At 37.6% G+C, this 27,270-nt stretch overlaps 1 protein-coding gene across 11 annotated transcripts in view; it reads right to left on the bottom strand.

The window, feature by feature from the left end:
- Positions 1–27,270, bottom strand: part of RABGAP1L (RAB GTPase activating protein 1 like) — an 865,831-nt gene that overhangs the window by 775,434 nt on the left and 63,127 nt on the right. For 10 of the 11 annotated variants that reach the window (XM_063627303.1, XM_063627307.1, XM_063627305.1 and 7 more), the window contains exons 4-7: positions 23,898–24,108; positions 19,649–19,823; positions 7,842–7,999; positions 5,899–6,009 (exon numbers count right to left, since the gene is read on the bottom strand). In XM_063627303.1, coding sequence (XP_063483373.1) covers positions 5,899–6,009; positions 7,842–7,999; positions 19,649–19,823; positions 23,898–24,108 — 655 coding nt within the window. Of the gene's footprint in view, positions 1–5,898; positions 6,010–7,841; positions 8,000–19,648; positions 19,824–23,897; positions 24,109–27,270 lie in introns of those variants that run through there. The other variant, XM_063627309.1, reaches the window with a different exon arrangement.

Below are 27,270 nucleotides of genomic sequence, written 5' to 3'. Positions count from 1 at the left end.
TTGCAACCTACTCATCTGACAAAGGGCTAATATCCAGAATCTACAATGAACTCAAACAAATTTACAAGAACAAAACAAACAACCCCATCAAAAAGTGGGCAGAGGACATGAACAGACACTTCTCAAAAGAAGACATTTATGCAGCCAAAAAACACATGAAAAAATGCTCATCATCACTGGCCATCAGAGAAATGCAAATCAAAACCACAGTGAGATACCATCTCACACCAGTTAGAATGGCCATCATTAAAAAATCAGGAAACAACAGGTGCTGGAGAGGATGTGGAGAAATAGGAACACTTTTACACTGTTGGTGGGACTGTAAACTAGTTCAACCATTGTGGAAGTCAGTGTGGCGATTCCTCAGGGATCTCGAACTAGAAATACCATTTGACCCAGCCATCCCATTACTGGGTATATACCCAAAGGACTATAAATCATGCTGCTATAAAGACACATGCACACGTATGTTTATTGCGGCACTATTCACAATAGCAAAGAGTTGGAACCAACCCAAATGTCCAACAACGATAGACTGGATTAAGAAATTGTGGCACATATACATGATGGAATACTATGCAGCCATAAAAAATGATGAGTTCGTGTCCTTTGTAGGGACATGGATGAAACTGGAAAACATCATTCTCAGTAAACTATCGCAAGGACAAAAAACCAAACACCGCATATTCTCACTCATAGGTGGGAATTGAACAATGAGAACTCATGGACACAGGAAGGGGAACATCACACTCCGGGGACTGTTGTGGGGTGGGGGGAGTGGGGAGGGACAGCATTAGGAGATACACCTAATGCTAAATGACGAGTTAATGGGTGTAGGAAATCAACATGGCACATGGATACATATGTAACAAAACTGCACATTGTGCACATGTACCCTAAAACCCTAAAGTATAATAAAAAAAAAAAAAAAAAAGATTATGAGAGTCTGATAAAATTGTTTTATGAATATAAGGGTGGGCAAAAAGTAACATTTCTAAGTTATTGTTTTGTGTAATATATTTAAATGTGTGTGCAAATGTTCTACCCAGTTAGCAAAGAACATATATATAATTAGGCATTCAACTATTTCACCTATATTTATCTAGGTTTCTATATTCAAGTTGATCAAACTTGGAACTTACTGAGAAAAGGAAGGATTGCATTCCTTTGCATTTAGGCACAGTTCAGGCATAATATACCACTTAATCATAAAAGTCCAAGATTTTAAAATAACGCTTATTCAAAGTTAAATTAACTCAATACCTAGTACTTCTTTGTCTGTGTTGCTACAGACTTGTTAAATTGAAAGATGCTTTGTTATGCTAAAAAGGAAGTGCTCAAAAAAATGATGCAGGCACGTCATAAAGACAGGGTTTGAAGGGGCTCCAACTGGTTGATTCTAGGGCAATTTGAACACCAAAATAATCAGGTACTTCAGTCAATTATGTAGTACTGGGGGGAGGAGGTGGGGTTAAATTTAGGAATCTATCAATAACAAGTAGTTAAATGGAAGAAAAGGGAAAGCTCTGGTTTACATCAGAATGCCAAGAACTGAATACAAAATGTAGAGAGAAGGCAAGAGTTGAGAAATTATTCATTTTGCAATCATCATAGTACAGACTAGATCCAATAAGAATCATAAAAGAATGTTAAATTAAGGAGGAAATTTTGATGAGGAGCAGGATATATTTTCGTGGTTGGTTTTTTTGTTTTGTTTTGTTAAGACGGGATCTCCCTCTGTCACAAGGCTGGAGTGCAATGGCGTGATCTTGGCTCACTGCGACCACCACTTCCCGGGTTCAAGTGATTCTCCTGCCTCAGCCTCCCAAGTAGCTGGGACTACTGGCACCCACCATCACGCCCAGCTAATTTTTGTATTTTTAGTAGAGACGGGGTTTCACCATGTTGGTCAGGATGGTCTCGATCTCTTGAACTCATGATCTGCCTGCCTCGGCCTCCCAAACTGCTGGGATTACAGGCATGAGCCACCGTGCTCAGCATATTTTCATGGTCTTAATGTGTTTCCTCACAGACTGCTTACTGGTTGCAAGGAAGAAAAAAAGTAATCACAGAGGGAAGAAATCAGACATCTTAACTATGTAATCAAAATTAACATCATCATCAAGGGACAGATGGCTATCAAGCGCCTCCAGATGTGATACTCTGTGAAGGACACATAACCTATGCAGCAATATATAATCTGAATTTAGTCACAAATATTAAACAAAGCCAAAAATGGGCAATGTTATATTAAAAAGAGGAAAAATGGATGTATTCTCCAAAAACGTCCAAGTCTTAAGAGACACAGTAAGGCTGTGGAAATGTTCCAGGTTAAAGAAAGCTAAAGACATATGGCAACTAAATGCAATATCTAATCCTAGAATGAATCCTGAACGGGGCGGGGGGAGGAGGATATTATTAGGTTAACTGGCAAAACAGGACGGCAAATGGCAGGTTAGATTAAAAGTAGTGTATGAATGCTAAATTCACATATGTTGATAAGTATATTGTGGTGATGTAAGCGATATCCCTATTCTTGGAAAATATACACTAAAGCACTTAAGGGAAAGGGCCACGATGTATTTAACTCACTCTTAAAAGTGTTCAGGAAAACAACTGTGTGTGTATAGGGAGTAGCAGGGAGAAGAAAAAGAGAATGCAAGCTGGGCGCAGTGGCTTATGCCTGTAATCCCAGCACTTTGGGAGGCTGAGGCAGGCAGATCATTTGAGGTCAGGAGTTTGAGACCAGCCTGACCAACATGGTGAAACCCCATCACTACTAAAAATATACAAAATTAGCCAGGCGTTGTAGGGCACACCTGTAATCTCAGCTACACAGAAGGCTGAGGCAGGAGAATAGCTGGAACCCGGGAGGTAGAGGTTGCAGTGAGCCAAGATCAGGCCATGGCACTCCAGCCTAGCTGACAGAGCAAGACTTGGTCTCAAAAAAAGAAAGACAATGCAAAGCAAATTAGGTAAAATGTCACCAATATCTGAGATTTTGGTAACACTGGTAACACTGAGATATTGGTAACAATCTTGGTAAAGAGTATACAGGTCTTCTCTCTACTAGTGTTATTGTTTTTAACTCTTCTGTAAGTTTGAAATTACTTCCAAAGAAAAAGTTTAAAACATTGCTATATATAATGCTTACCCCTAAAAACTAAAAGGTTCCTGTATGTAAAATCTAATCATATTCTTTTGGAATTGTAATATTCAACATCAAAAATACTGTATCTTCAGCTCTTTTTCATCAATTTTAAGAAAGTCATCAATTTTAAGGCTCACCATTATTTTTTGTATCTCATGAAAAAAAGGTGACAACTATAATTATAAGATGCCTCTCCAAAGAAGACATTTATGCGGCCAACAAACATGAAAAAAAGCTCATCATCACTGGTCATCAGAGAAATGCAAATCAAAACCACAATGAGATACCATCTCACGCCAGTTAGAATGGCAATCATTAAAAAGTCAAGAAACAACAGATGCTGGAGAGAATGTAGAGAAACAGGAACACTTCTACACTGCTGGCAGGAGTGTAAATTAGTTCAACCATTGTGGAAGACAGTATGGTGATTCCTCAAAGATCGGGAACCAGAAATACCATTTGACCCAGCAATCCCATTATTGCGTATATACCTGAAGGATTATAAATCATTCTACTATAAAGACACATGTACAAGTATGTTTACTGCAGCACTATTCACAATAGCAAAGACTTGGAACCAACCCAAATGTCCATCAATGACAGACTGGATAAAGAAAATGTGGCACATATACACCACGGAATACTATGCAGCCATAAAAAAGAATGAGTTCATGTCCTTTGCAGGGACATAGATGAAGCTGGAAATGATCATTCTCAGCAAACTAACACAGGAACAGAAAACCAAACACCACATGTTCTCACTCATAAGTGGGAGTTGAACGACGAGAACACATGGACACAGGGAGGGTAACATCACACACTGGGGCCTGTCAGGGTTCGGGGACAAGGGAAGGGAGAGCATTAGGACAAATAGGTAATGCATGTGGGGCTTAAAACCTAGATGACGGGCTGATGGGTACAGTAAACCACCATGGCACAGGTATACCTATGTAACAAACCTGCATGTTCTGCACATGTATCCCAGAACTTAAAGTATTTTAAAAATGCCATCAATTATAAGACAAACTACAATTTCAGAGATGTTCAATATGAAAACACATGCATCTTAAAATTTATAAAAGATGGTTTTTACATATGGCCAAACTTTGCAAGCAATTAAAAACACATGCATGCATCACTGTACCAAGATGCTGAATAAAACTTTTCCTGTTGCCTGGCAGGATTCAAAGATGGGAACAAAGTGGAGCTAGATAGCCTACCTTCTAAAAAAAAAAACTGCAGATAATTGGGGGCCAGATACCTTCTCCTAGATTTAAGAGGAACAGAAGTGGCCATGATGCCATCAGCCAGCGCCTCAATTGCCTCCCACCCTCATCCCAGTCTAGAGACTAGAGGGAAGACAGAGGGAATCTATTTATTATTGGAATTTTATTTCCAGTAGCACAGATTCCCTAGAATAAGACATACTATATAGCAGTCTTGATGAAGAGGCTTTTATTTCTCTTGAGCATCACCAACTTCCCTTGCTCCTTGAAGCCAAATAGGCATCTGTATTTCCAGTTTTTGCCACTAAAAATAATACTTCAAAGTTAAATTAATAAACATCCTTTGTTGTTTGACTGAAGTACTGATTGACTTCAGTACTGACTGATAATTGACTGAAGTACCTAATTATTTTGTTGTTCAGATTGCCCAAGAAGTAACCAGTTGAAGCCCCTTCAAACCCTATCTTTATGATATGCCCGCATCATTTTTTTGAGCACTTCCTTTTTGGCATAACAAAGCAACTTTCAATTTAATAAATATCTAGCAACAAAGACAAAGAAGTACTAGGTATTGAATTAACTTTGAATTAAGTTTATTAATAAACATCGTTACAAATGTCCTTAAATAGTGATACTTTTATTTCCAATAGCACAGATGCCCTAGAATAAGACTTCTGTGTCCAATTATAGGTATTTTTAAAATCTTTATATATGTTGCCTAATTGGTTTTCAAAAAGGATAGACATACATTTTACATTTCCATTAACAGTACGAGAATTCCCTTTTCCCCATACCCCCACCATCACTACATATTTTTGCAATCTGTTATCTTAAGGTTACTATAATTCGCATTTCCCTATCTTTGTGTGAATCAGGACCTCTTTACATGTGTTTCTTAGCCATCCAATAGCTTTCTTCTGATTTATTTATACTCTGACCTGTTTTTCTCCTCTGCTTTCTGCCAATTGTTAAGAAATTTATGTATATTGTAGACATTACCTTTTCCTGTCATCTACATAACGAATATTTTTTCCAGAACTATCATTTCTTATTGACTTTATCTATATCTTTTGTCCTACCATTCCTTTGTTTTATGAATAGTTTTCCTGTGAATTGACACACAAGTATATGTGTATGTATTTATATATTTTAAAAATGTGTATCTATCTTTTAAAGTTTCTGAAATTCCAGCAGCTAAGTGGAAGAGTAATCAAAAGTGACTGAAAAGTTAAAAGTATTTATGCCATATGTAAATAAGGAACAAGAAAAAAGGATGTGAACAAACCCAGTTGTAGCAGTTATGACTGAAAAACTAAAGCCATTTCATGTTTACTTACCCCAGCAATTGAGATTTTCAATGAACCAGTTACATCTAACTTAAAGTAGAGAAAGTATTATTAATTATCCTCATTTTTAATTGGAGAAAATGAAGTATAGTGAAAAGCCACACTGAGCAATGCATCTGAGAGAGTAACAATGTCAATACAAGTTATTGGTAGCATTTAGGAGCAAGCTGCTTACCTTTCAATAGCTAATTCTTTGTTAGAAAGTTGCTGCACTGTAATCACAACCTTCTTCTCTATTCCTTGCTTTAATTTGAAGTAAAATTTATCTCTATCCTTAGGCACAGGGCTGAAATATTCAAAAGGAGTGGGAATTACCAATAATCTAATAAAATGATAACCTATTCCAAGGTTAGAACAAAACAACAAAGTATTTAAGCAACAACACCCTTATTCTTAAGATATACTAAACTCTCACCTTGCCACAGGCAGCAAACTATAAATTTTATTTGACTGTAAATTTTATAGTCAACAACACAGTCATTATTAGTTTTTAAATTGAGGTTACAAGAGCCTTATATTTTGTCTGCTAACCAAAGTTAAAAGCAAGATCTTAAGAAAGACAACATGGCCAAGCGCGGTGGCTTACGCCTGTAATCCTAGCACTTTGGGAGGCCAAGGCAGGCTGATCACTTGAGATCAAGAGTTTGAGGCCAGCCTGGCCAACATGGTGAAACCCCATCTCTAATAAAAATACAAAAATTAGCTGAGTGGTGGTGCATGCTCGTAGTCCCAGCTACTTGGGAGGCTGAGGCAGGAGAATTGGTTGAACCCAGGAGGCAGAGGTTGCAGTGAGTCAAGATTGCACCACTGCACTCTTGCCTGGGCGACAGAGCAAGACTCTATCTCCAAAAAAAAAAAAAAAAATGACAACATGATACATTTCAGTTTTAAAACAAATTTAGGAATAATGTTTACTTAAAGTTGTTAAGACTGTCACATGCCTGGTTTAGCTGGTTGGGTGGTCATAAGTGCCTGTAAAACAGTGAAATCCAAAGCAAAGGAAGTGAGAAGAGCATACTTTTAGTCACATAGAATTTGAGATGACTGTAATGTATCCATGAATATATAAATAAAAGATGGAAAAAGAGATACATAACAGGGACAAGTTAATCAAATTCTAGCCTAGGCTAGACTATTCTTACAAATTAATTCATTAAAACAATCAATGTATAAAATATGGCTTGTCTTATCTAAGAAGAAAAAATATCTTGAGCAGCTTTGACATGACCTCAATTTCTATGTCTGTAAAACTACAGATAAAATACCTAGCTAGCAACTACTCTTAGAATTAAAGGCACAGCTAAGGAACAAAGTTGAGCATTAAATAATATAACTGTTTCCTATTATCTGTCTATATCTGAACTGGAGGAAAACATTCTAAATATACAAAAAAAAGAAATGGTTAATTAAGTGGTGGTCAAACCATATATTATCAGTTACTGTTAAAAACAATTTTGATAACACTTAACATAAAGAAAAAAAGGTATATGTATACAATTGTGTAAAAAGTCCCCTAGAAATAAACAAAGGGAACAGACCAAATGTTAAAAGTGACTGTGGCTGACAAGATCATAGTTTTTATTCTACTTTTATTATTTTACTAAATTTTCTATAGTATCAGTATTTTTTAAATCATTAAGAAAATAAGTATCTGACTGGGTGCGGTGGCTCACACCTATAATCCCAGCACTTTGGGAGGCCAAGGAAGGCAGATCACCTGAGGTCAGGAGTTCGAGACAAGCCTGGCGAACGTGGTGAAACCCCGTCTCTCCTAAAAATACAAAACTTAGCCAGGCATGGTGGCAGGCACCTGTAATCCCAGCTACTTAGGAGGCCGAGGCAGGAGAATCACTGGAACCCAGGAGGCAGAGGTGGCAGTGAGGCGAGATCGTGCCATTGCACACTCCAACCTGGGTGACAAGAGCGAAACTCCATCTCAAAAAAAAAAAAAAGGAAAGAAATATCTGACAAGCACAAGAATAAAAATATTAATTCACCAGCCAAATATTTATCAGTTTGAGGCTTTATGCCAACACTGTATAGTTTCTTGAAACTTTATATGTGCCTATATTATACTCCAGACACAATGCTAATTTTTAATCTTTCCAAATGCCTCACCTAAAGTTTCCTTTTCCATCGTCTTCTTTTACCTCCAAGGAGACACTGAAGGTAAACACATCACTGTCGGGGGTAGGAATAACTGAGTCTTTAACATCAGACACTTGTCTGGAAGAACGTTTGAATGCTGTACAGAAACTGTACAAAATTCTGCTTACCTAAAAGAATAAAAAAGGAAATACCTTTAGACAAAGGTTTTATTTGCATTCTGATATACTTATCTCCTAACTCTTGAATCTATAATTTTCCAAGACAATTTTCTTTAGCAGAATATATATATTTTTTATATATAGTCTAAGTATTTATCAGTGGTTTAGATATTACATGACAACATTTTCATCACTTGTGCGTTAAAAAAAGAGGGAGTAAACAACTGTAGATGGTAAATGTAGACCATCCAAACTCTGAATTATTACAACCTAAAAACTATCATCAATGTGAAGTCCAAGAAGGGAAATATTGCAGAAATATCACTTAAGAAGTAAATTAACAGATTTTTTTACTTTGAAATTAATAATGGGGTATCATTTCACTTCATGGAAACTTAAGTTCAAATCTGAGGAGGGTTTTCAAATATATACAGATAAAGTTCAACAGTAAGCACCACCAGCATACATACTGGAGACCAGAAGAGAATTATGATTTAGGAGCTGCAACTAGGATCTGAGCATCTTAAGAATGAAGAAGGCAATAGGACTGGGCACAGTGGCTCCACGCCTGTAATCCCAGCACTTTGGGAGGCCAAGGCAGGCAGATCACAAGGTCAGGAGTTCAAGACCAGACTGGCCAGCATGGTGAAACCCCATCTCTACTAAAAATACAAAAAATTAGCGGGGCACGGTGGTGCGCACCTGTAATCCTAGCTACTCGGGAGGCTGAAGCAGGATAATTGCTTGAATCTGGCAGGTGGAGGTTGCAGTGAGCCATTGCGCCACTGCACTCCAGCCTGGGCAACAGAGCAAGACTCTGTCTCCAAAAAAAAAAGAAAGAAAGAAGGAATTCCTTTTACTTTAAAAAAAAAAAAAAAAGCTATCTTTCAAATATTTGTTTGCTTCTCACAACTCTGGCATTTAAACATGGTGATAAAGATATTGAACTAATTTAAGTTCACAAAATATATTTATTTATAGAATTTCTAGGCTTCAAAATATACAAGAAATTGAATGTATCCTAAGATAATTTACTAAAATGATGTTGGTATCTGAATCTTCCCAATACTCTCTCACAAACAAGGTTTTAGCCAAGTCTCCAAGCTCTCTCTTCACTTCCCTCAGCCTCTGGGGCTAGATATAGAACCATAGAATAAAGCAAAGACTGGCTTTAGCAATACAGTCAGTAACATAAAGAGCTACCAGTATTTTTACTCAATGTTGTTGTGCTATAAAAGTGTTGGGTTCCCAGAATGAGTGCTGAAATAGTCTTATTCTTATCTATTCTATCGGTATTAGGCCACTCTAGTGACTACTTTTATACATACATACATATATATATATGTATACACATATGTGTGTGTATTTGTGTTTATAGCTCATATTCTTTCCTTAAAGTGAAGAAGTACTCTAAATCCACCACTTCTCCAGAAGTTATTCTCCCTCTTGGTTCCAAAAGAAGCATCAGATCAGAGGTTGACAATGAAAACAAGGTGAAATGTGAAGGGTTAAAAAAATATTTTCAATATGTCACACTGGGAAGTACAGATAAGAAGAATGCTGTGAATATTAATAAATCCCTCACTTTAGATAAAGTGAATTCAAAGTACTTGTTGAACTGTATTAGTCTAGGAATACAATATTTGTAACTTGCTTGAAACAGGAATACTCCCTATAACAGAAGAGTCTGTTAAAGTATGAGGTCTTTTGTTTTCCTTTGTTTTATTCACATATTCTGCCACTTTTTCTTGTACAAGCACACACAGTCTAACGCATTCAAAAACTTCCAATTGCCACATTTATACCCATTAATCAATGATTACCCTAAAGCGCCTTCCCAATGCCAAATTAACAGTTTAACTTTTAACAACTATACAGAAATCCTACCTGCCAGTCTAAAGTTCAACTTCTGCAGTAGCACCATATTTATATCATAATGTTCCTAAAATTTCTTCAGTATTTTACCATGCTATCCCCATTTTAATCTTATATGAGTAAAAATTTAAAAAGCAGCAAAGGATTTATGCTAATAAGAACTGTAGGCCTCAAAACTTATACAATTAAGACAATAATAAACTCATTCAACAAATATTATTTGAGCACCTTCTGTATACCAAGTATTAGTCTAGGTGCCAGAAATACAAGAGAGAACATACAGCCTATACTCCAGCAAATGTAAGTTGAATGTGCTTGGGGATGGATGAGAGGGAATCACTAGATAAGCTAAAAGCAGAAAGGTTCAGCCTCAGCTGGATACTTACTGGATTTAGCCCAATAATTTAAGTGTTTATAGAGGAAAACAGAACCAAAGAATATGCTAGAAATATGTCAATGAAGACTATGCCTACAAGGTCAAGTGTAAATAGAGACTTTAAACTACTTTTAGTTCTCTGGGTATTCTCCACTTCCTACTCCTAAATGAAATATAAAGTCTACTGTCTGTTTTTTATACATTTAACTTCAGTGTATATTTAGTTTTGTTTTAAGGAGCAGGGAGTTTAACAGGCAAGAAAGAAGGGCAAAGAAAAAAGCAGCTCCCCTATACAGAGACAGAGGGAGAGGGGCTCCAAAGTCAAGAGACAGAACACCACCTGCCATGGATACTAACCAGGTATATATGCAGAGGCTGGAGGAGGTGATGTCTGATTTGCACAGGGCTCATGGGATGGGTTTTACTAGGCATGCAATTCACGTAGCAGGCGCAAAAAGCTGGCCCTCCCACCCAAGCTTTTAATATGCAAATGCAGGGCACCATGATGCTCTCCACACGCAAGGATATGTGTGGGCAGCCATGTTGCCAGGAACATGTGGGGCAAGGGCAAGAAGGCCCTGGGAATTGCCATGATGGGTGGACCCCGTTTCTAATGGCTGGCATTTGTATATCATAGGTTGCTGGCCTGGCTCTAAGAGCTGGGGCTTTACAAGAAACTTTTCCAGAGATGCTTTAAAAAATGAAAATTTCCCAAGGACCCCTTTTCCTCTCTATATGCCTAAAATAATTTCTTAATAACTCCTACAACATTCCCCACTGTGGAAAGGCCACACTAACTGCTGTTGGGGGTTTTGGGCCATGACTCTTTCTGGCTACTTCCGGACTTAAGCATATTTTTAAGAAAGCACTGTATGTGAAAACAGGAGAACACCTGTATGTAATTTTGTATATACTGGTAGTTAAACCCCACCCATATTTATTCTTTTTTCCACTTTCCCATCTCTTCTTTTCCACATTCTTTATGTCAGATCAGCCAGCTTGTCACATCAGAAGGCTATATCAAAAAAAGTCAAAGAACTTGGCAAATTCCAAAGCATCTGGCAAGGCTTCAAGAAATTCTTTATAGAAGGGTTAAGTGTATGGAGCTGAGCCAGAGTGATAGAGAACGATGGAGAAAAAAAAATGAGACTCCATCTATTTCTCTTTTGGAGAAAGAACACGACAGTACATTAATTTCATTAACAGCAATCAAATTGCATTTAATACTATGTCTTACAAGTTGCCATTTCTACCAAGAGAGTTAAAATAAATTGTGAATTCTAGAGACTGTGAATAAGCTGAAACAGTAATCCAAGAATTAACAAGATAAACTTCGGAAACAATGACTATCAGTATCTTAGACCAAACTGGATAACCAATTACAGTTGTCCTTTAATACCCATGGGGAATTGTTTCCAGGACCCCCCAAAACTCCCAGATACCAAAATCCATAGATGTTTAAGTCCCTTATATAAAACTGTGTAATATTCCATATAGCCTACACACATCTTTCCATATACTTTAATCCCTAGATGACTTATAATACCTAATAGAATATAAATGCTATGTGAATGGTTTTTATACTGTATCTTTTAGGGACTAATGACAAGGAAAAAAGGCTATAGATATTCAGCACAGATGAAACCATACATTTTTATCAAATATTTTAAAGCCATGGTTAGTTGACTCCATGGATGTAGAATCCACAAATATAGAGGGCTAACTGTACATCAAGAAAGGAAATTAAAAACACATTGGATGGCAAACACTTCAATATACGTCACACTTATTAAAACACATACACACACAAATAGTCTTGAATGGGCATTTCTTTGCAGAAGGAAAAGGTTTATTGATAAATAATATACTCTTTCTCCAGAAAACAGTATCTATAGAAAACACTAAACACAAAACTGTCTATCTGTTTGAGTTTGTTGCTGTTGTTTTTGAAGAGGCAGGGAGGAGAGCACATGTAGATATCTGGAATGGAGATACACCAAAATCTTAACTATGGCGGAATTTTAAGCAACTTTTATTTTCTTTTTTATTTCAATATTTTCCAAATTCTCAAATATGTATTATATCTTAAGAGTCCAAACACTGTTATTAAGTAGCAAAGGTATTTATTTAAAATAAATAACATAGCTAGTTTCTCCAAGGTGAAGTCTTTTCATTAATACTGGTGAAAGATAACTCACTATTTTAGAAACACCATATACCAAGAAAATGTTCACCCAAGGCCAGGCATGGTGGCTCACACCTGTAATCCCAGCACTTTGGGAGGCTGAGGCAGGTGGATCCTTTGAGGTCAGGAGTTCAAGACCAACCTGGCCAACATGGTGAAACCCCATCTCTACTAAAAACACAAAAATTAGCCAGGCGTGGTGGCGTGCACCTGTAATCCCAGCTACTCAGGAGGCTGAGGCAGAAGAATCGTTTGAACCCAGGAGGTGGAGATCATAGTGAGCTGAGATCACGCCACTGCACTCCAGCCTGGGAGACAGAGTGAGACTCTGCCTCAAAAAAAAAAAAAACAGAAAGTTCACCCAAGAAATAAATGTGAAAAATCATTCTATGAAAGGCACCTTGAAAGGTATGTATTAAAATTTTTAAAACAACTAGCTCAAATACATTATTCACGGGAAGGAGCTAAAAGAAGAGGCACATTACCAGGAAACTTTTTAAAAATCATAAAAATCAATTGATTTAAGGAAAACAAAACACTAACTAGATAACTTCTGAATTATCTTCCAAAATGAGGCATTTAGCTAACATATCAATTAAATAAATACTTGTTTAGAAATGATATTTTCCACTGGGTGTGGTGGCTCACGCCTGTAATCCCAGCACTTTGGGAAGCCCAGGCAGGTGGATCACCTGAGGTCAGGAGTTTGAGAGCAGCCTGACCAACATGGTGAAACCCTGTCTCTACTAAAAACACAAAATTATCCAGGTGTGATGCATGCTTGTAATCCCAACTACTTGGGAGGCTGAGGCTGGAGAATCACTTGAACCCAAGAGGTGGAGGTTGCAGTAAGCCGAGATCACACCATTGCACTCCAGCCTTGACAACAAGAGTGAAACTCCATCTCAAAGGAAAAGAAAAAGAAATTTTCCCATGCAAGGAACACGTTTTCTTTTATACAGTGTCATATCTGCAACCCCAAGAAAAAATAATGCAATAAGAATAAATATCTTCCCAATGATGCCCTTGATATTTATCAAGAAGTATCTGTGAATGCCTTTAACACTAGATGATAAAAAACATGCTCCTATAATGTAACACTCAGAGTTTCTAATACTGAATAGTATCCTAAAACATACAAATACCATCAAAATCTGCTTTGAATAGAATGGTTACACTGGCTAGTAGAAATGAAATCTTAAAAAGACTCAACACTTTTAAAAGTATCTTTTGAAAGTTTTATATAATATATCCACAAAGATGTGACAAGAACAGGTGCCTCCTTATATTTTTTTTCACTACACTTTTTGATACCTTGCATGGTCTGCAATTCTTCAGCAGAAGCCTAGCATATCATTCTCCTTATACAAAGATCATTGACCTCAAGATACTTCTGGCTGGATTGTCCAACTCTTTTGCCATAGATTATTGAAATCTACTCCAGCACAGTCCTGCAGAAGCACATCCAAGTGTTGCAAGTCCAATGTGTCCTAACCCTTCTGTGGGACCTCCTAATCCTTGTGTCACAGGTGTCCAAGAGGGCCATCACCCTCACTGGGATTCCCTTCTACCATTGTTGATGCCTGCAGTTTGAGGGGTTTTATAGTGAAATAAGCATCACAGTGACAGTAGTGGCAGCCATGCTGCTATTCCTGCTTCAGAAATCTTCCTTTAACAACAAACCTCTTCAGCTCTCATCCGCGAACTCTGTGAAAATAAAAATAAAAAAATAAATTTGTGGCATTGCTGCACAGTACATACTTAAGCAGTAAGAATGTTTGTCACCTGGTTCCTGAACTATCTGCCAACTGTTTGTGCCCATCAAGAGGGACTCAAATACTAACGACTAAAGGTATTTATCAAAGAACAGAAAACTTCTGGGAACCAGACAACCAGATGACCAGTAAATGTAACTAGAAAACTTCAGATTAATTAAAAGCATAATTATTTTTTAGGGAAGAGAGGAAGATGTTGGACATCTTCTGTAAAACGGTCAGGTAAAATACAAAATGTAAATGGAATGCACGCTATGTTACCAATAAATCCCTTTATAAAACATAACTAAAGTTTGAAGTCAGGTAGCGTGATGCCTCCAGCTTTGTTCTTTTGGCTTAGGATTGACTTGGCGATGCAGGCTCTTTTTTGGTTCCATATGAACTTTAAAGTAGTTTTTTCCAATTCTGTGAAGAAAGTCATTGGTAGCTTGATGGGGATGGCATTGAATCTATAAATTACCTTGGGCAGTATGGCCATTTTCACGATATTGATTCTTCCAACCCATGAGCATGGAATGTTCTTCCATTTGTTTGTATCCTCTTTTATTTCATTGAGCAGTGGTTTGTAGTTCTCCTTGAACAGGTCCTTCACATCCCTTCTAAGTTGGATTCCTAGGTATTTTATCCTCTTTGAAGCAATTGTGAATGGGAGTTCACTCATGATCTGGCTCTCTGTTTGTCTGTTATTGGTGTACAAGAATGCTTGTGATTTTTGTACATTGATTTTGTATCCTGAGACTTTGCTGAAATTGCTAATCAGCTTAAGGAGATTTTGGGCTGAGACAATGGGGTTTTCTAGATATACAATCACGTCATCTGCAAACAGGGACAATTTGACTTCCTCTTTTCCTAATTGAATACCCTTTATTTCCTTCTCCTGCCTGATTGCTCTGGCCAGAACTTCCAGCACTATGTTGAATAGGAGTGGTGAGAGAGGGCATCCCTGTCTTGTGTCAGTTTTCAGAGGGAATGCTTCCAGTTTTTGCCCATTGAGTATGATATTGGCTGTGGGTTTGTCATAGATAGCTCTTATTATTTTGAGATACGTCCCATCAATACCTAATTTATTGAGAGTTTTTAGCATGAAGGGTTGTTGAATTTTGTCAAAGGCCTTTTCTGCATCTATTGAGATAATCATGTGGTTTTTGTCTTTGGTTCTGTTTATATGCTGGATTACATTTATTGATTTGCGTATGTTGAACCAGCCTTGCATCCCAGGGATGAAGCCCACTTGATCATGGTGTATAAGCTTTTTGATGTGCTGCTGGATTCGGTTTGCCAGTATTTTATTGAGGATTTTTGCATCAATGTTCATCAAGGATATTGGTCTGAAATTCTCTTTTTCTGTTATGTCTCTGCCAGGCTTTGGTATCAGGACGATGCTGGCTTCATAAAATGTGTTAGGGAGGATTCCCTCTTTTTCTATCGATTGGAATAGTTTCAGAAGGAATGGTACCAGTTCCTCCTTGTACCTCTGGTAGAATTCGGCTGTGAATCCATCAGGTCCTGGACTCTTTTTGGTTGGTAAGCTATTGATTATTGCCACAATTTCAGAACCTGTTATTGGTCTATTCAGAGATTCAACTTCTTCCTGATTTAGTCTTGGGAGGGTGTATTTGTCGAGGAATTTATCCATTTCTTCTAGATTTTCTAGTTTATTTGCGTAGAGGTGTTTGTAGTATTCTCTGATGGTAGATTGTATTTCTGTGGGATCGCGCTACCTGACTTCAACCTATACTACAAGGCTACAGTGACCAAAACAGCATGGTACTGGTACCACAACAGAGACATAGATCAATGGAACAGAACAGAGTCCTCAGAAATGATGCCACATATCTACAACTATCTGATCTTTGACAAACCTGACAAAAACAAGAAATGGGGAAACGATTCCGTATTTAATAAATGGTGCTGGGAAAACTGGCTAGCCATATGTAGAAAGCTGAAACTGGATCCCTTCCTTACACCTTATACAAAAATTAACTCAAGATGGATTAAAGACTTAAATGTTAGACCTAAAACCATTAAAATCCTATAAGAAAACCTAGGCAATACCATTCAGGACATAGGCGTGGGCAAGGACTTCATGTCTAAAACACCAAAAGCAATGGCAACAAAAGCCAAAATTGACAAATGGGATCTAATTAAACTAAAGAGCTTCTGCACAGGAAAAGAAACTACCATCAGAGTGAACAGGCAACCTACAGAATGGGGGAAAATTTTTGCAACCTACTCATCTTGACAAAGGGCTAATATCCAGAATCTACAATGAACTCAAACAAATTTACAAGAACAAAACAAACAACCCCATCAAAAAGTGGGCAGAGGACATGAACAGACACTTCTCAAAAGAAGACATTTATGCAGCCAAAAAACACATGAAGAAATGCTCATCATCACTGGCCATCAGAGAAATGCAAATCAAAACCACAGTGAGATACCATCTCACACCAGTTAGAATGGCCATCATTAAAAAAGCAGGGAACAACAGGTGCTGGAGAGGATGTGGAGAAATAGGAACACTTTTACACTGTTGGTGGGACTGTAAACTAGTTCAACCATTGTGGAAGTCAGTGTGGCGATTCCTCAGGGATCTAGAACTAGAAATACCATTTGACCCAGCCATCCCATTACTGGGTATATACCCAAAGGACTATAAATCATGCTGCTATAAAGACACATGCACACGCATGTTTACTGCGGCACTATTCACAATAGCAAAGAGTTGGAACCAACCCAAATGTCCAACAATGATAGACTGGATTAAGAAAATGTGGCACATATACACCATGGAATACTATGCAGCCATAAAAAATGATGAGTACATGTCCTTTGTAGGGACATGGATGAAACTGGAAAACATCATTCTCAGTAAACTATAGCAAGGACAAAAAACCAAACACCGCATGTTCTCACTCATAGGTGGGAACTGAACAATGAGAACTCATGGACACAGGAAGGGGAACATCACACTCTGGGGACTGTTGTGGGATTGGGGGAGGGGGGAGGGACAGCATTAGGAGATATACCTAATGCTAAATGACGAGTTAATGAGTGCAGGAAATCAACATGGCACATGGATACATATGTAACAAACCTGCACATTGTGCACATGTACCCTAAAACCTAAAGTATAATTAAAAAAAAAAAAAAACATAACTAAAATACAAAAATCCACATTTGTGTTTTATAATATGTAAGCAACAAGAAAGTTGTTACTGAAAATTGTATGGCTCTTCAAAGTCGAAGACTTCAACTTAAAACCCAGCTCTATCACCCAGTCTCTTAGCCACAGGATAAACAAAGGGTAACCAAACAATTTATCATCCAAACCACAACACTTTTGAGAATAAAAATGAGGGTATTAGTAATAACCTGGACAATAAGCATAAAGTAGAACTGCTCCAGGCAAACAGAAACATAAAGTCACTTGTCTAATAAGTCCAACCTGGTCATGGGCTGTTATGAGTATCAAATTAATGCTTAGCACAGTGCCTAGCATAAGCTCTCTATTTATACTGGGTTATTCCTCATTTAGAACTGATGTCTCATTCATTACCTGGAGGAGGATTTTTAAAATTTTTTTAAAAAGAAATAATGCCTCATAATAAGGTTTAATGACCACTGTCATGTATTTCTCCTTCAAACAATATATTTTACCACTAATGCCCCCATAATGTAATACTTTCTAAAATGCACTCTAAAAAAATTAAATAATAGATGGAGATAACTTTCTTACAATGTGCAATGGAAAAAATATGCTATATAGAAACAGCATTTATTCAATACTATATCCAAAATGGTCTGGCCAAGAATTTCCCACGGTTTTTTCCACTGCTTACCTACCATGATAAGCTCTCAAAAATAACAAACATTTCCCCTGCTCTAAATCCAAGTGAATGCTACAATCCAAAAGACAGTTTCATACCATTAGTTATGGAAACCTCTTGCAGCAATTCAGTTTCTTTCTGCAGCAGCATTTCTCTCTCTCCAAGCAGCAGGTTCTCCAGGTCTTCAAAGTTCATTTCCTTGCTGTTGAGCTCCAGTGATTCAGAAATCACACAGGTGTGTTAAATGATGGCTGCCAACATGAAATGCCAGTATTCTACCATCTGCTTCCCCACCTCTGTAGTGGAGTTCATAAGGATCAGAAATAGCCCCCCCATTCACAAAAACATACATATTCCTTCAGCATATTTATATTCACTGTCTACTATATGCCAGGCACACTAACAGCATACTTATACTCATTCACTCTCCTATCAGACCATTTTGAACAAGAAGTCAGTATACACATAGATATATAAGTGCTGGGAAAAAAATAGATAAAGCCTTATCTAAAAAACAAAACACAAAACTTCAACTTCTTTCAGAAGGCATGGGTTCTGATAAAGAATTTCTACAGTTACAATCTAAATTATATGTGTCTGTGCATGTTCAGTTTAGTGTAAAGCAAACTGATCACCAGGGCACAAGAACTGACATAGCCATCATGCTTTGTATCAAACTCACAGAAATCTACATTTCCATTAATTCCCATTTTGTGGCCAGAAATAAACTCAAAACTCCTGTTAATAGAATGATTTATTCACGTTTCATGATAGAGGCTAGAATTACTATTGCTTTCAGCATTTTCTGCTGATAATTTATTTTGTCACAAGCAAACATACCTGAGACATTGCCATGCATACCCATTTATGAATGCCTTTGAAATGGTTTTAAGTACTAAGTGTCTAACAGTGCAACATTTTAAAATTGGGGATAATTCAATAGATGTAGAAAAGAAGATTTCCCTATGTATTTAACTGCATTTAATCTAAACCATTTCTCCTAACAATAATCTACCAATTAATAATTTCTATAAAAAAACTTACTAGCATTTTCAAAGGACTACAAGTTGTTATACCTGCTGTATGTGAGCATTTTAATTTTAATTAAGCCAGTTCTCTGGAGCAAAATATAGCCTCTGAGCAAGAAAGCACAAAACAAATAATCACCAATGAAAACCACAGAGATTGATAAAATAATCTTAATGCAATATCTAAATGAAAGCAATATGCAACTATCAAGCCCATCAGAGAAACAGGTATCGTTATAGGCACTTTTTAAAATCACACGGACCAATCTACTAGGGCAAAATAATAAGAGAGCTGCAAAAATAGTCTCCCTTCTGAGCATAAGCAATTTACTACCATGGTAAGGTAGAAAGGCAACTCATCCAGTTGTATTTTTCTATGACAACTGCTAAGCTGTGAAAGTGCCCTACCTACGCAGATATACCAGACTTGGCTTTCCACATTCAGTTCTATGTCATTACAAATATTAATTTTGTCTTTAGAAATATACTCCAAATTTATGTAATGTCTTTATACAACAGTGAAATTAGAACTCAAAAATATTACCCTAATTCATCTCTATAGCAAATTGCTATACTATATTATACTTACTGCCTCTTTAATTTCACAGGAGAAAACATGTATCTGAAACTCTTCTGAACCATGGGAACTCTCTGTAAATGCAAAGCAATTGCTCTCTGTTGTTCCGTCATGTCCACGTGCACAGAATAACACTTTATAGATTGGAAAAGATGCTATCTCCACATTGCTGGATTGGTCTATGAGTCTGTAGAACAGTAATGAAAAGTTAGATAAAATATCAATTCTCGAAGAACAAAGACATATTTCCAGTTAGGTTTAAAAAAAAAAAAGAACAAATAGTTTTACTATGACAATATATGATATATAAACATAACTATCTTGTTGGGTTTTTTTTTTGTTCTTTTTTTTTTCGAAACACAGTTTTGCTCTTTCCCCCAGGCTGGAGTGAAGTGGCCCAATCTTGGCTCATTGCAGCCTCCACCTCCCGAGTTCGAGCGATTCTCCTGCTTCAGCCTCCCAAGAACCTGGGATTACAGGTGCCTGCCATCACACCTGGCTAATTTTTGTATTTTTTGTAGAGACAGGGTTTTGCCATGTTGGCCAGGCTGGTCTTGAACTCCTGACCACAGGTGATCCACCCTACATTGGCCTCCCAAAGTGCTAGGATTATAGGCGTGAGCCACCGCACCTGGCCAAACATAACTATCTTAAAAATCACAAAAATAAACTGGAACTAACAATGCAAGAGAGAACAAATTGTCTTCATATTCACAATACACACACACACGCAAACACACACATACATACAAATTCTTTATTATCCTCTGACAATTTCTTTATTCTCGTGTTTCCTATGATCCAACTCATTTACTCCAAAGCTAAGTATACATGTCTGGTAATATCTGTATCACCCATCCCTAAATCTAGTCTTTTTCAGTTATGGCAAAAGGAATGCCGGTCTAGAATAGTATAGACTATCCTTGGAAAGCCCACTTCTATACAGAGCAGCACTTATTAGTTTATCTAAGCCCCAATTCATTGTTCAACTGAGGCCCTTTCTATCACAGAAAAGGTCAGGTGGTTCCAAAAATGAATTCAACAACGGAATACAAAAGCTGAAAGGAGTCTGTGGGATTTGGAAGCAAATAATTATCTGACTTTCCCTACATAAATCCTAAGTCCTGGCTGGGCGCAGTGGCTCATGCCTGTAATCCCAGCACTTTAGGAGGTCGAGATGGGTGGATCACTTGAGGTCAGGAGTTCAAGACCAGTCTGACCAACACGGCGAAATCCATCTCCACTGATAAATACAAAAATCAGCCAGGCATGGTGGTGGGCACCTGTATTCCCAGCTATTCAGGAGGCTGAGGTATGAGAATCACTTGAACCCAGGAGGCAGATGTTTCAATGCGCCAAGATCGTGCCACTGCACTCCAGCCTGGGCAACAGAGTGAAACTGTCTCTCAAAAACAAAAACAAAAACAAAAACAAAACAAAACAAAAAAATCCTAAGTCCTGGATTGGTCTACACATTCAAGACCCCTTTGAGATCTCAAATTAAGAAACTGAGGGGTAAGGGGATAACCCAAGGAATAAAGAGGCAAGTCAAAACACTAAATCCATGTCAAGGTGTGTTTGGCAAATTGAAGCTAAACACATAGCACAGAAGACATTTTGAAAACAATTTTTCTTTAAAAAGATATTTTGACATTTTTAGACGATAACATATAAATAATATACATGCAAACCCTTTCCTGAAAAATTCAAAGCATTTTTACCAAAATTTTCTAAATTTATATTGCTATTATTTTGGTACTTGGAACTTAGCAAAAGTTTTCCCACATTCTAAACTTTAGAGAATGAGGCAAATCAGAAAGGGTTTTTAAAAGATTAAAGCAACTTTCAGAGAATATTCCAAGCTCCAGACAAATTCAACCTCATTTCCTTGACCTGGTCTGCTTATTTGTTCATTCAGCAAATATTTGCTAAAATCTTGCAATGAATCACTTACTTCCCTAGCCACTGAAGCTACAGCAGGGAAAAATATAAAGAAACTATTCTCACAAGCTTATAATCTAGTGAGGAAGATATCCAATAAACTAATAAGCAAATAAATATAATATCAATTCAAAGAAAAGTGCTATGAAGAAAAAAAAAAAAGCCCAGTATGACGAAAGAGAGTTACATGATGTAACCAAGGAAGGCTTCTTATGATAAAATGTTTACTAAGATGAAACAAAAAACATTGGAAAATCAAGGAAAGATTTACTTAGGGAGTATAAAGATAATATGCCAAGGTCCTGGGGCGGGAAATGTGACTGATAAGTCCTATAAGAATGAATACAGAGGCTAGTATAACTGGAATGTAGTGAATGAAGACAGAAAAAGGGAGAGAAAAGTGGTACTAATAATGCAAGTAAACAAATTATCTTCATATTCTTGCATATCTTACACACATACACACAAATCTGCATCTTCTTTTGATGAATGAAGAGAGAGAAGGGAGGAGGGAGACAGAAGGACAGAGAGAGAGAGAGAGAAGGGAGTCCTCTTGAATAAGATTAGTATCCTTATAAAAGAAACCCCAGAGAGCTCTTACACTCTCTTCCACCATGTAAGAACACATGAACCAGGAAGCAGGCCCTCACCAGACACCAAATATGCTGGAGCTTTGATCTAGGAACTCCCAACCACAAGAACTGTGAAAAATAATTATCTGTTGTATGTAAACCACCAGTCTATGGCAGTTTGTTATAGCAGCCCAAACAGGCTAAGAAGAAAAGAAAGAAGGAGGAAGAGGGGAAGCACAAGTTGGAGCAGTAGGTCAACAGTGCCTAACCATGATAAGGATTTCAAATATAACCACAAGTGTGACTGAGGGAAAGCCTGAATGTAGGAGAATAACATTATCTGACTTTTTTTTTTTTTTTTGAGATAGGGTCTCGCTCTGTCGCCCAGGCTGGAGTGCAGTGGCGCAATCTCCCGGGTTCACGCCATTCTTCTGCCTCAACCTGCGGAGTAGCTGGGACTACAGGTGCCCGCCACCATGCCCAGGTAATTTTTTGTATTTTTAGTAGAGACGGGGTTTCACTGTGTTAGCCAGGATGGTCTCGATCTCCTGACCTCGTGATCCACCCACCTTGGCCTCCCAAAGTGCTGGGATTACAGGCGTGAACCACCGCGCCCGGCCAATTTTTTTTTTTTTTTTTTTAATTGAGATGGGGTCTCTGTCACCCAGACTGGAGTGCAGTGGCGTGATCTCGGCTCACTGCAACCTCCATCTCCCAGGTTTGGGCGATTCTCCTGCCTCAGCCTCCCAAGTAGCTGGGATTACAGGCGTGTGCCACCACATGTGGCAAATTTTTATATTATTTTGCCCAGGCTGGTTTCAAACTCCTGACCTCAAGTGATTCACCCGCCTCAGCCTCCCAAAGTGCCGGGATTGCAGGTGTGAGCCACCACACCTGGCCCTGACTTACATTTAAAGAAACTAAAGGTTCAGCTGACATAATGTATTATTCCTAATTAAGCATAAGAGGAAAAAGCCATTTTGCTTCTTTCCAGTCTAATGTAAGTAACTTAAAATCTATGGCTCACTCCAGTTTCTTTCAACCACTATTACTTGACAAGTTGAAGGCAGATTTTTATGCTCATTCAGGATAGAGAAATAAATATTACAAGTATTTTTACAGTTTTATTTCTATTTACAATATTCTAAGCATAATTGTTGATATGGGTTTGGATCTGTGGCCTTGTCCAAATCTCATGTCAAATTGTAATCTCCAGTGTTGGAGGTGGGGCCTGATGAAAGGTGATTGGATCATGGGAGCAATTTCTTATGAATGGTTTAGCACCATCCCCTCGGTGCTGTTCTCATGATAGCAGTTCTCATGAAACCTGGTTGTTTAAAAGTGTGTGGCACCTCCCCCTTCTCTCTCTTGCTCCTGCTCCTGCCACGTAAGACAATTCTGCTTCCCCTTGCCTTCTGCCATGATTGTAAGTTTCCTGAGGCCTCCCTCCCAGAAGCTGGGCCAGCATCATGTTTCCTATACAGCCTGCAGAACCAAGAGCCAGTTAAACCTCTTCTCTTTATCAATTATCCAATCTCAGTTATTTCTGTATTGCAGTGCAAGAACAGACTAATACAATTGTTCAAATGCCCCTTTCAAACAATGAACACAGTCTAAGCCCAAACATGTTTACTCTGCATGTCTACAGTGTGAGTTCACAGTAAGTTCTAACCTGATGATGCTATAACATCTTCGCCACCACCCAAAAGACTTAATATGTGTCTCAAGAAAAACAAATTAGAGCTTACCTCACAGAACCTTCTGGAACATTTGGTACATACAGGGTAACAGGAAAGGGGTATTGACTGGAAGATTTCATGGTTGCCATTGCTCGTAAAGCCTCTACTTCATTACGTGGAGAAGAAACCTTCATACATCCTAAGTAGGTCAGTTTATTAAATAAAACACTATCTTCTTCAGGTAGTCCACCTGGAGAAGATGGTCTGGGTGTAGAAATTTCTGAAGAAACAAAAAAAGAAACACTCAAAAGTCATTGCAAAACTCCACCATCATTATAATCTTGCCAATGCCCAAAAAGAAATGAAATATTTCAAACAAAATCTAGGTCTCTCTGTATTTTCACTTCTTTTATATTTTAAAATTTTAGGATTTAAAATCTAGGATTCTAGGATTTTATAATCCTAAACCTTATGTCAGAGTTCCAGAGCCAGCCATTTCATACTTTCAAATCTCTCAAAATATTATCTTACTTAGCTGCAAGTTCTTCAGCTGAGAGAAAAAAATTGTTTTATATTAAAAAAAATCAAAAATATAGAGTACAAGTATGTAAAAGAAAACAGAACCTCTGGTCTCCAAATTGACTATGCCAAAGCAAAAGATAAGCTTCGGAACCAAGTCACACAATACTGCCTTCTTTTTGTTCCCAGATAGCTGTAAATTCACAACCCTGTGTCATAGCCTCATCCATATGCCAGGTTCCCACAACGATAGAAGGGCACATATCTCCCCAGATGGCTTCCCTCACAGATTACTCACAAGGAATTTCCTTGTGAGCCCCTAAATCATTTAAGATATGTATCATCCCTATAAACTAGCTCTAAAGCTGAGTTCTGTCAAATCTCATCCTCACAATGTCAATTATCAGCTTATCTTCACAGACACAGGAAAAGACCAGAAATTGTCCCTTCACCTACACTAAGATGAATGCATAATTGATTTTTCCTTTTTTTTATTTCTTTTTTATTATACTTTAAGTTTTAGGGTACATGTGCACAACATGCAGGTTTGTTACATATGTATACATGTGCCATGTTGGTGTGCTGCACCCATTAACTCGTCATTTAACATTAGGTATATCTCCTAATGCTGTCCCTCCCCCCTCCCCCCACCCCACAACAGGCCCCGGTGTGTGATGTTTCCCTTCCTGTGTCCATGTGTTCTCATCGTTCAATTCCCACCTATGAGTGAGAACATGCAGTGTTTGGTTTTTTTGTCCCTGCGATAGTTTGCTGAGAATGATGGTTTCCAGCTTCATCCATGTCCCTACAAAGAACATGAACTCATCATTTTTATGGCTGCATAGTATTCCATGGTGTATATGTGCCACATCTTCTTAATCCAGTCTATCGTTGTTGGACATTTGGGTTGGTTCCACAATGAGATACCATCTCACACGAGTTAGAATGGCGATCATTAAAAAGTCAGGAAACAACAGGTGCTGGAGAGGATGTGGAGAAATAGGAACACTTTTACACTGTTGGTGGGACTGTAAACTGGTTCAACCATTGTGGAAGTCAGTGTGGCGATTCCTCAGGGACCTAGAACTAGAAATACCATTTGACTCAGCAATCCCATTACTGGGTATATACCCAAAGGATTATAAATCATGCTGCTATAAAGACACATGCACACGTATGTTTATTGCAGCACTATTCACAATAGCAAAGACTTGGAACCAACCCAAATGACTTTTTCCTCTACTCCTTCTTTTCACATGCAAAGTGTACATTTATTGAGGCTAGTCAGAGCCTCACAAGAATGCAACCATTTGCCTCACTGCCTACCTTTCCCTCTTTTTTAACCTGTGCTTGCCCTTTCCCCTTTAAACACTGAAGTTCCCAAAACCCCTCTAGAAAAGCACAGGTCACAATTGCTCCTGTGGCTTGTTTTTCCCAGGCACATACTAAACCCTTGACCAAGTAAACCTCTATGGATTGAGACCTGCCACTTTTTGGTTAACATGTGATACAGAACAATAAGGAGGAAAACCTATACTAAAGATACTGTGAATTAGCCCCAAAATAATCAGGATTAAACAAAAGTAAATCAGCTAAAAGTTTCTCTTGATCGTAAAGATCCTTCACTGCACCACATTTATTAAGCAGCCTAACTTCCTAAGCAAAAAAAAACAATGTTAAAATGTTACATCTCATACCAACAAGTGTCAAGCTCCTTATTTCCCTCATTCCTGGTTTGCTGGCTACTATGAACTACATAAATGTTCCAATGGAATTTTTTTCCTCAAAATAATTATTTTTGATGAATGAATCTATGATTGCTTCACCCAATTCCACCCCCATCATAATGAATTTCTTAAAAAAAAAAAAAACTGTTCATTTTATTCTAAGAACAGCAGGCAGCAAAGGTCCAATTGTGGTTAGAGAGCATCCATCTGCGTATATCAGGTAGTATAACATTCTCCCTTCATGCCCCTACCTAAAATCCACGTTCTGCTTGGCTTCCCCACTGTTACTTACATTCATGCTGCACAAAATTAAGCATATATTTATCACTTGAATTAGGTCCCTGCAGCATTTTCAGACTGCCATTACCAGGATTCCTCTTGTAGGATAGGATTTTAATAAATAATTCACAAAAGCCATTTCAAATTCCCCAACTGCAGCTCCTAAATATTATACTAAAATATGCAACTTCACCACTAACTTTTTTGTTAAGGAACTAAAGCCATTCAAAATGAACTACTTAATCTACCATGTTCTTCAACCACTGAAACATGTTTTTCTCCCTTTTTCAGTCAGTTCAATAAAATGTATTTTAAAAGGGATAAATAAAAAGCTACAAATACATTGTAATATGTTTAAATTATTTTGTATTATATTATTATATACATGTATGTTTTTACATACTTTTCTTAATGTAGCAAGCACTTATACAGCAACAATAAGACTGATGAGCCTGGGTGATTAAGTAGTTCAAGTCGTCTAACATGTGTAACTAGAGTCTTAAAAAAAGAAAAAATTTAAGATGAATGTGAACCAGGGAGAAACAACAAAAAATAATATAAATAAAAACAGAAAAGAGGAGGCCAAAAAGAAGTTGTTTGAAGAGGTATTTTACAAACCTGTGTAACCCAAGATTCATGACTCTATAGATTCCAAATATAAAACAGTACAGAAACTGATCCAAAAATAACAAATGATAAAATAGGCAAAGAAGGCCTATACAACAACTATTATAAATATGATCAAGGATTTAAAGATAAACATCTAACAAAATAAGAAGAAAAATAAAAGACATAAAAAAGAACCAAAAGAAATTCTAGAGCTGAAAAAATACAAGATCTGCAGTAAAATATTCCCCAGATGGATATAACAGCAGTTTCTAAATTGCAGAAGAGGAATGTTAAAGGAAGTTCCTTGG

This window comes from Symphalangus syndactylus, chromosome 12 (assembly GCF_028878055.3).
Source record: "Symphalangus syndactylus isolate Jambi chromosome 12, NHGRI_mSymSyn1-v2.1_pri, whole genome shotgun sequence".
Taxonomy (NCBI): Eukaryota; Metazoa; Chordata; class Mammalia; order Primates; family Hylobatidae; genus Symphalangus; species Symphalangus syndactylus.
Note: the sequence above shows the minus strand (reverse complement) of the source record. Positions and strands in the feature narration are given on the sequence as shown.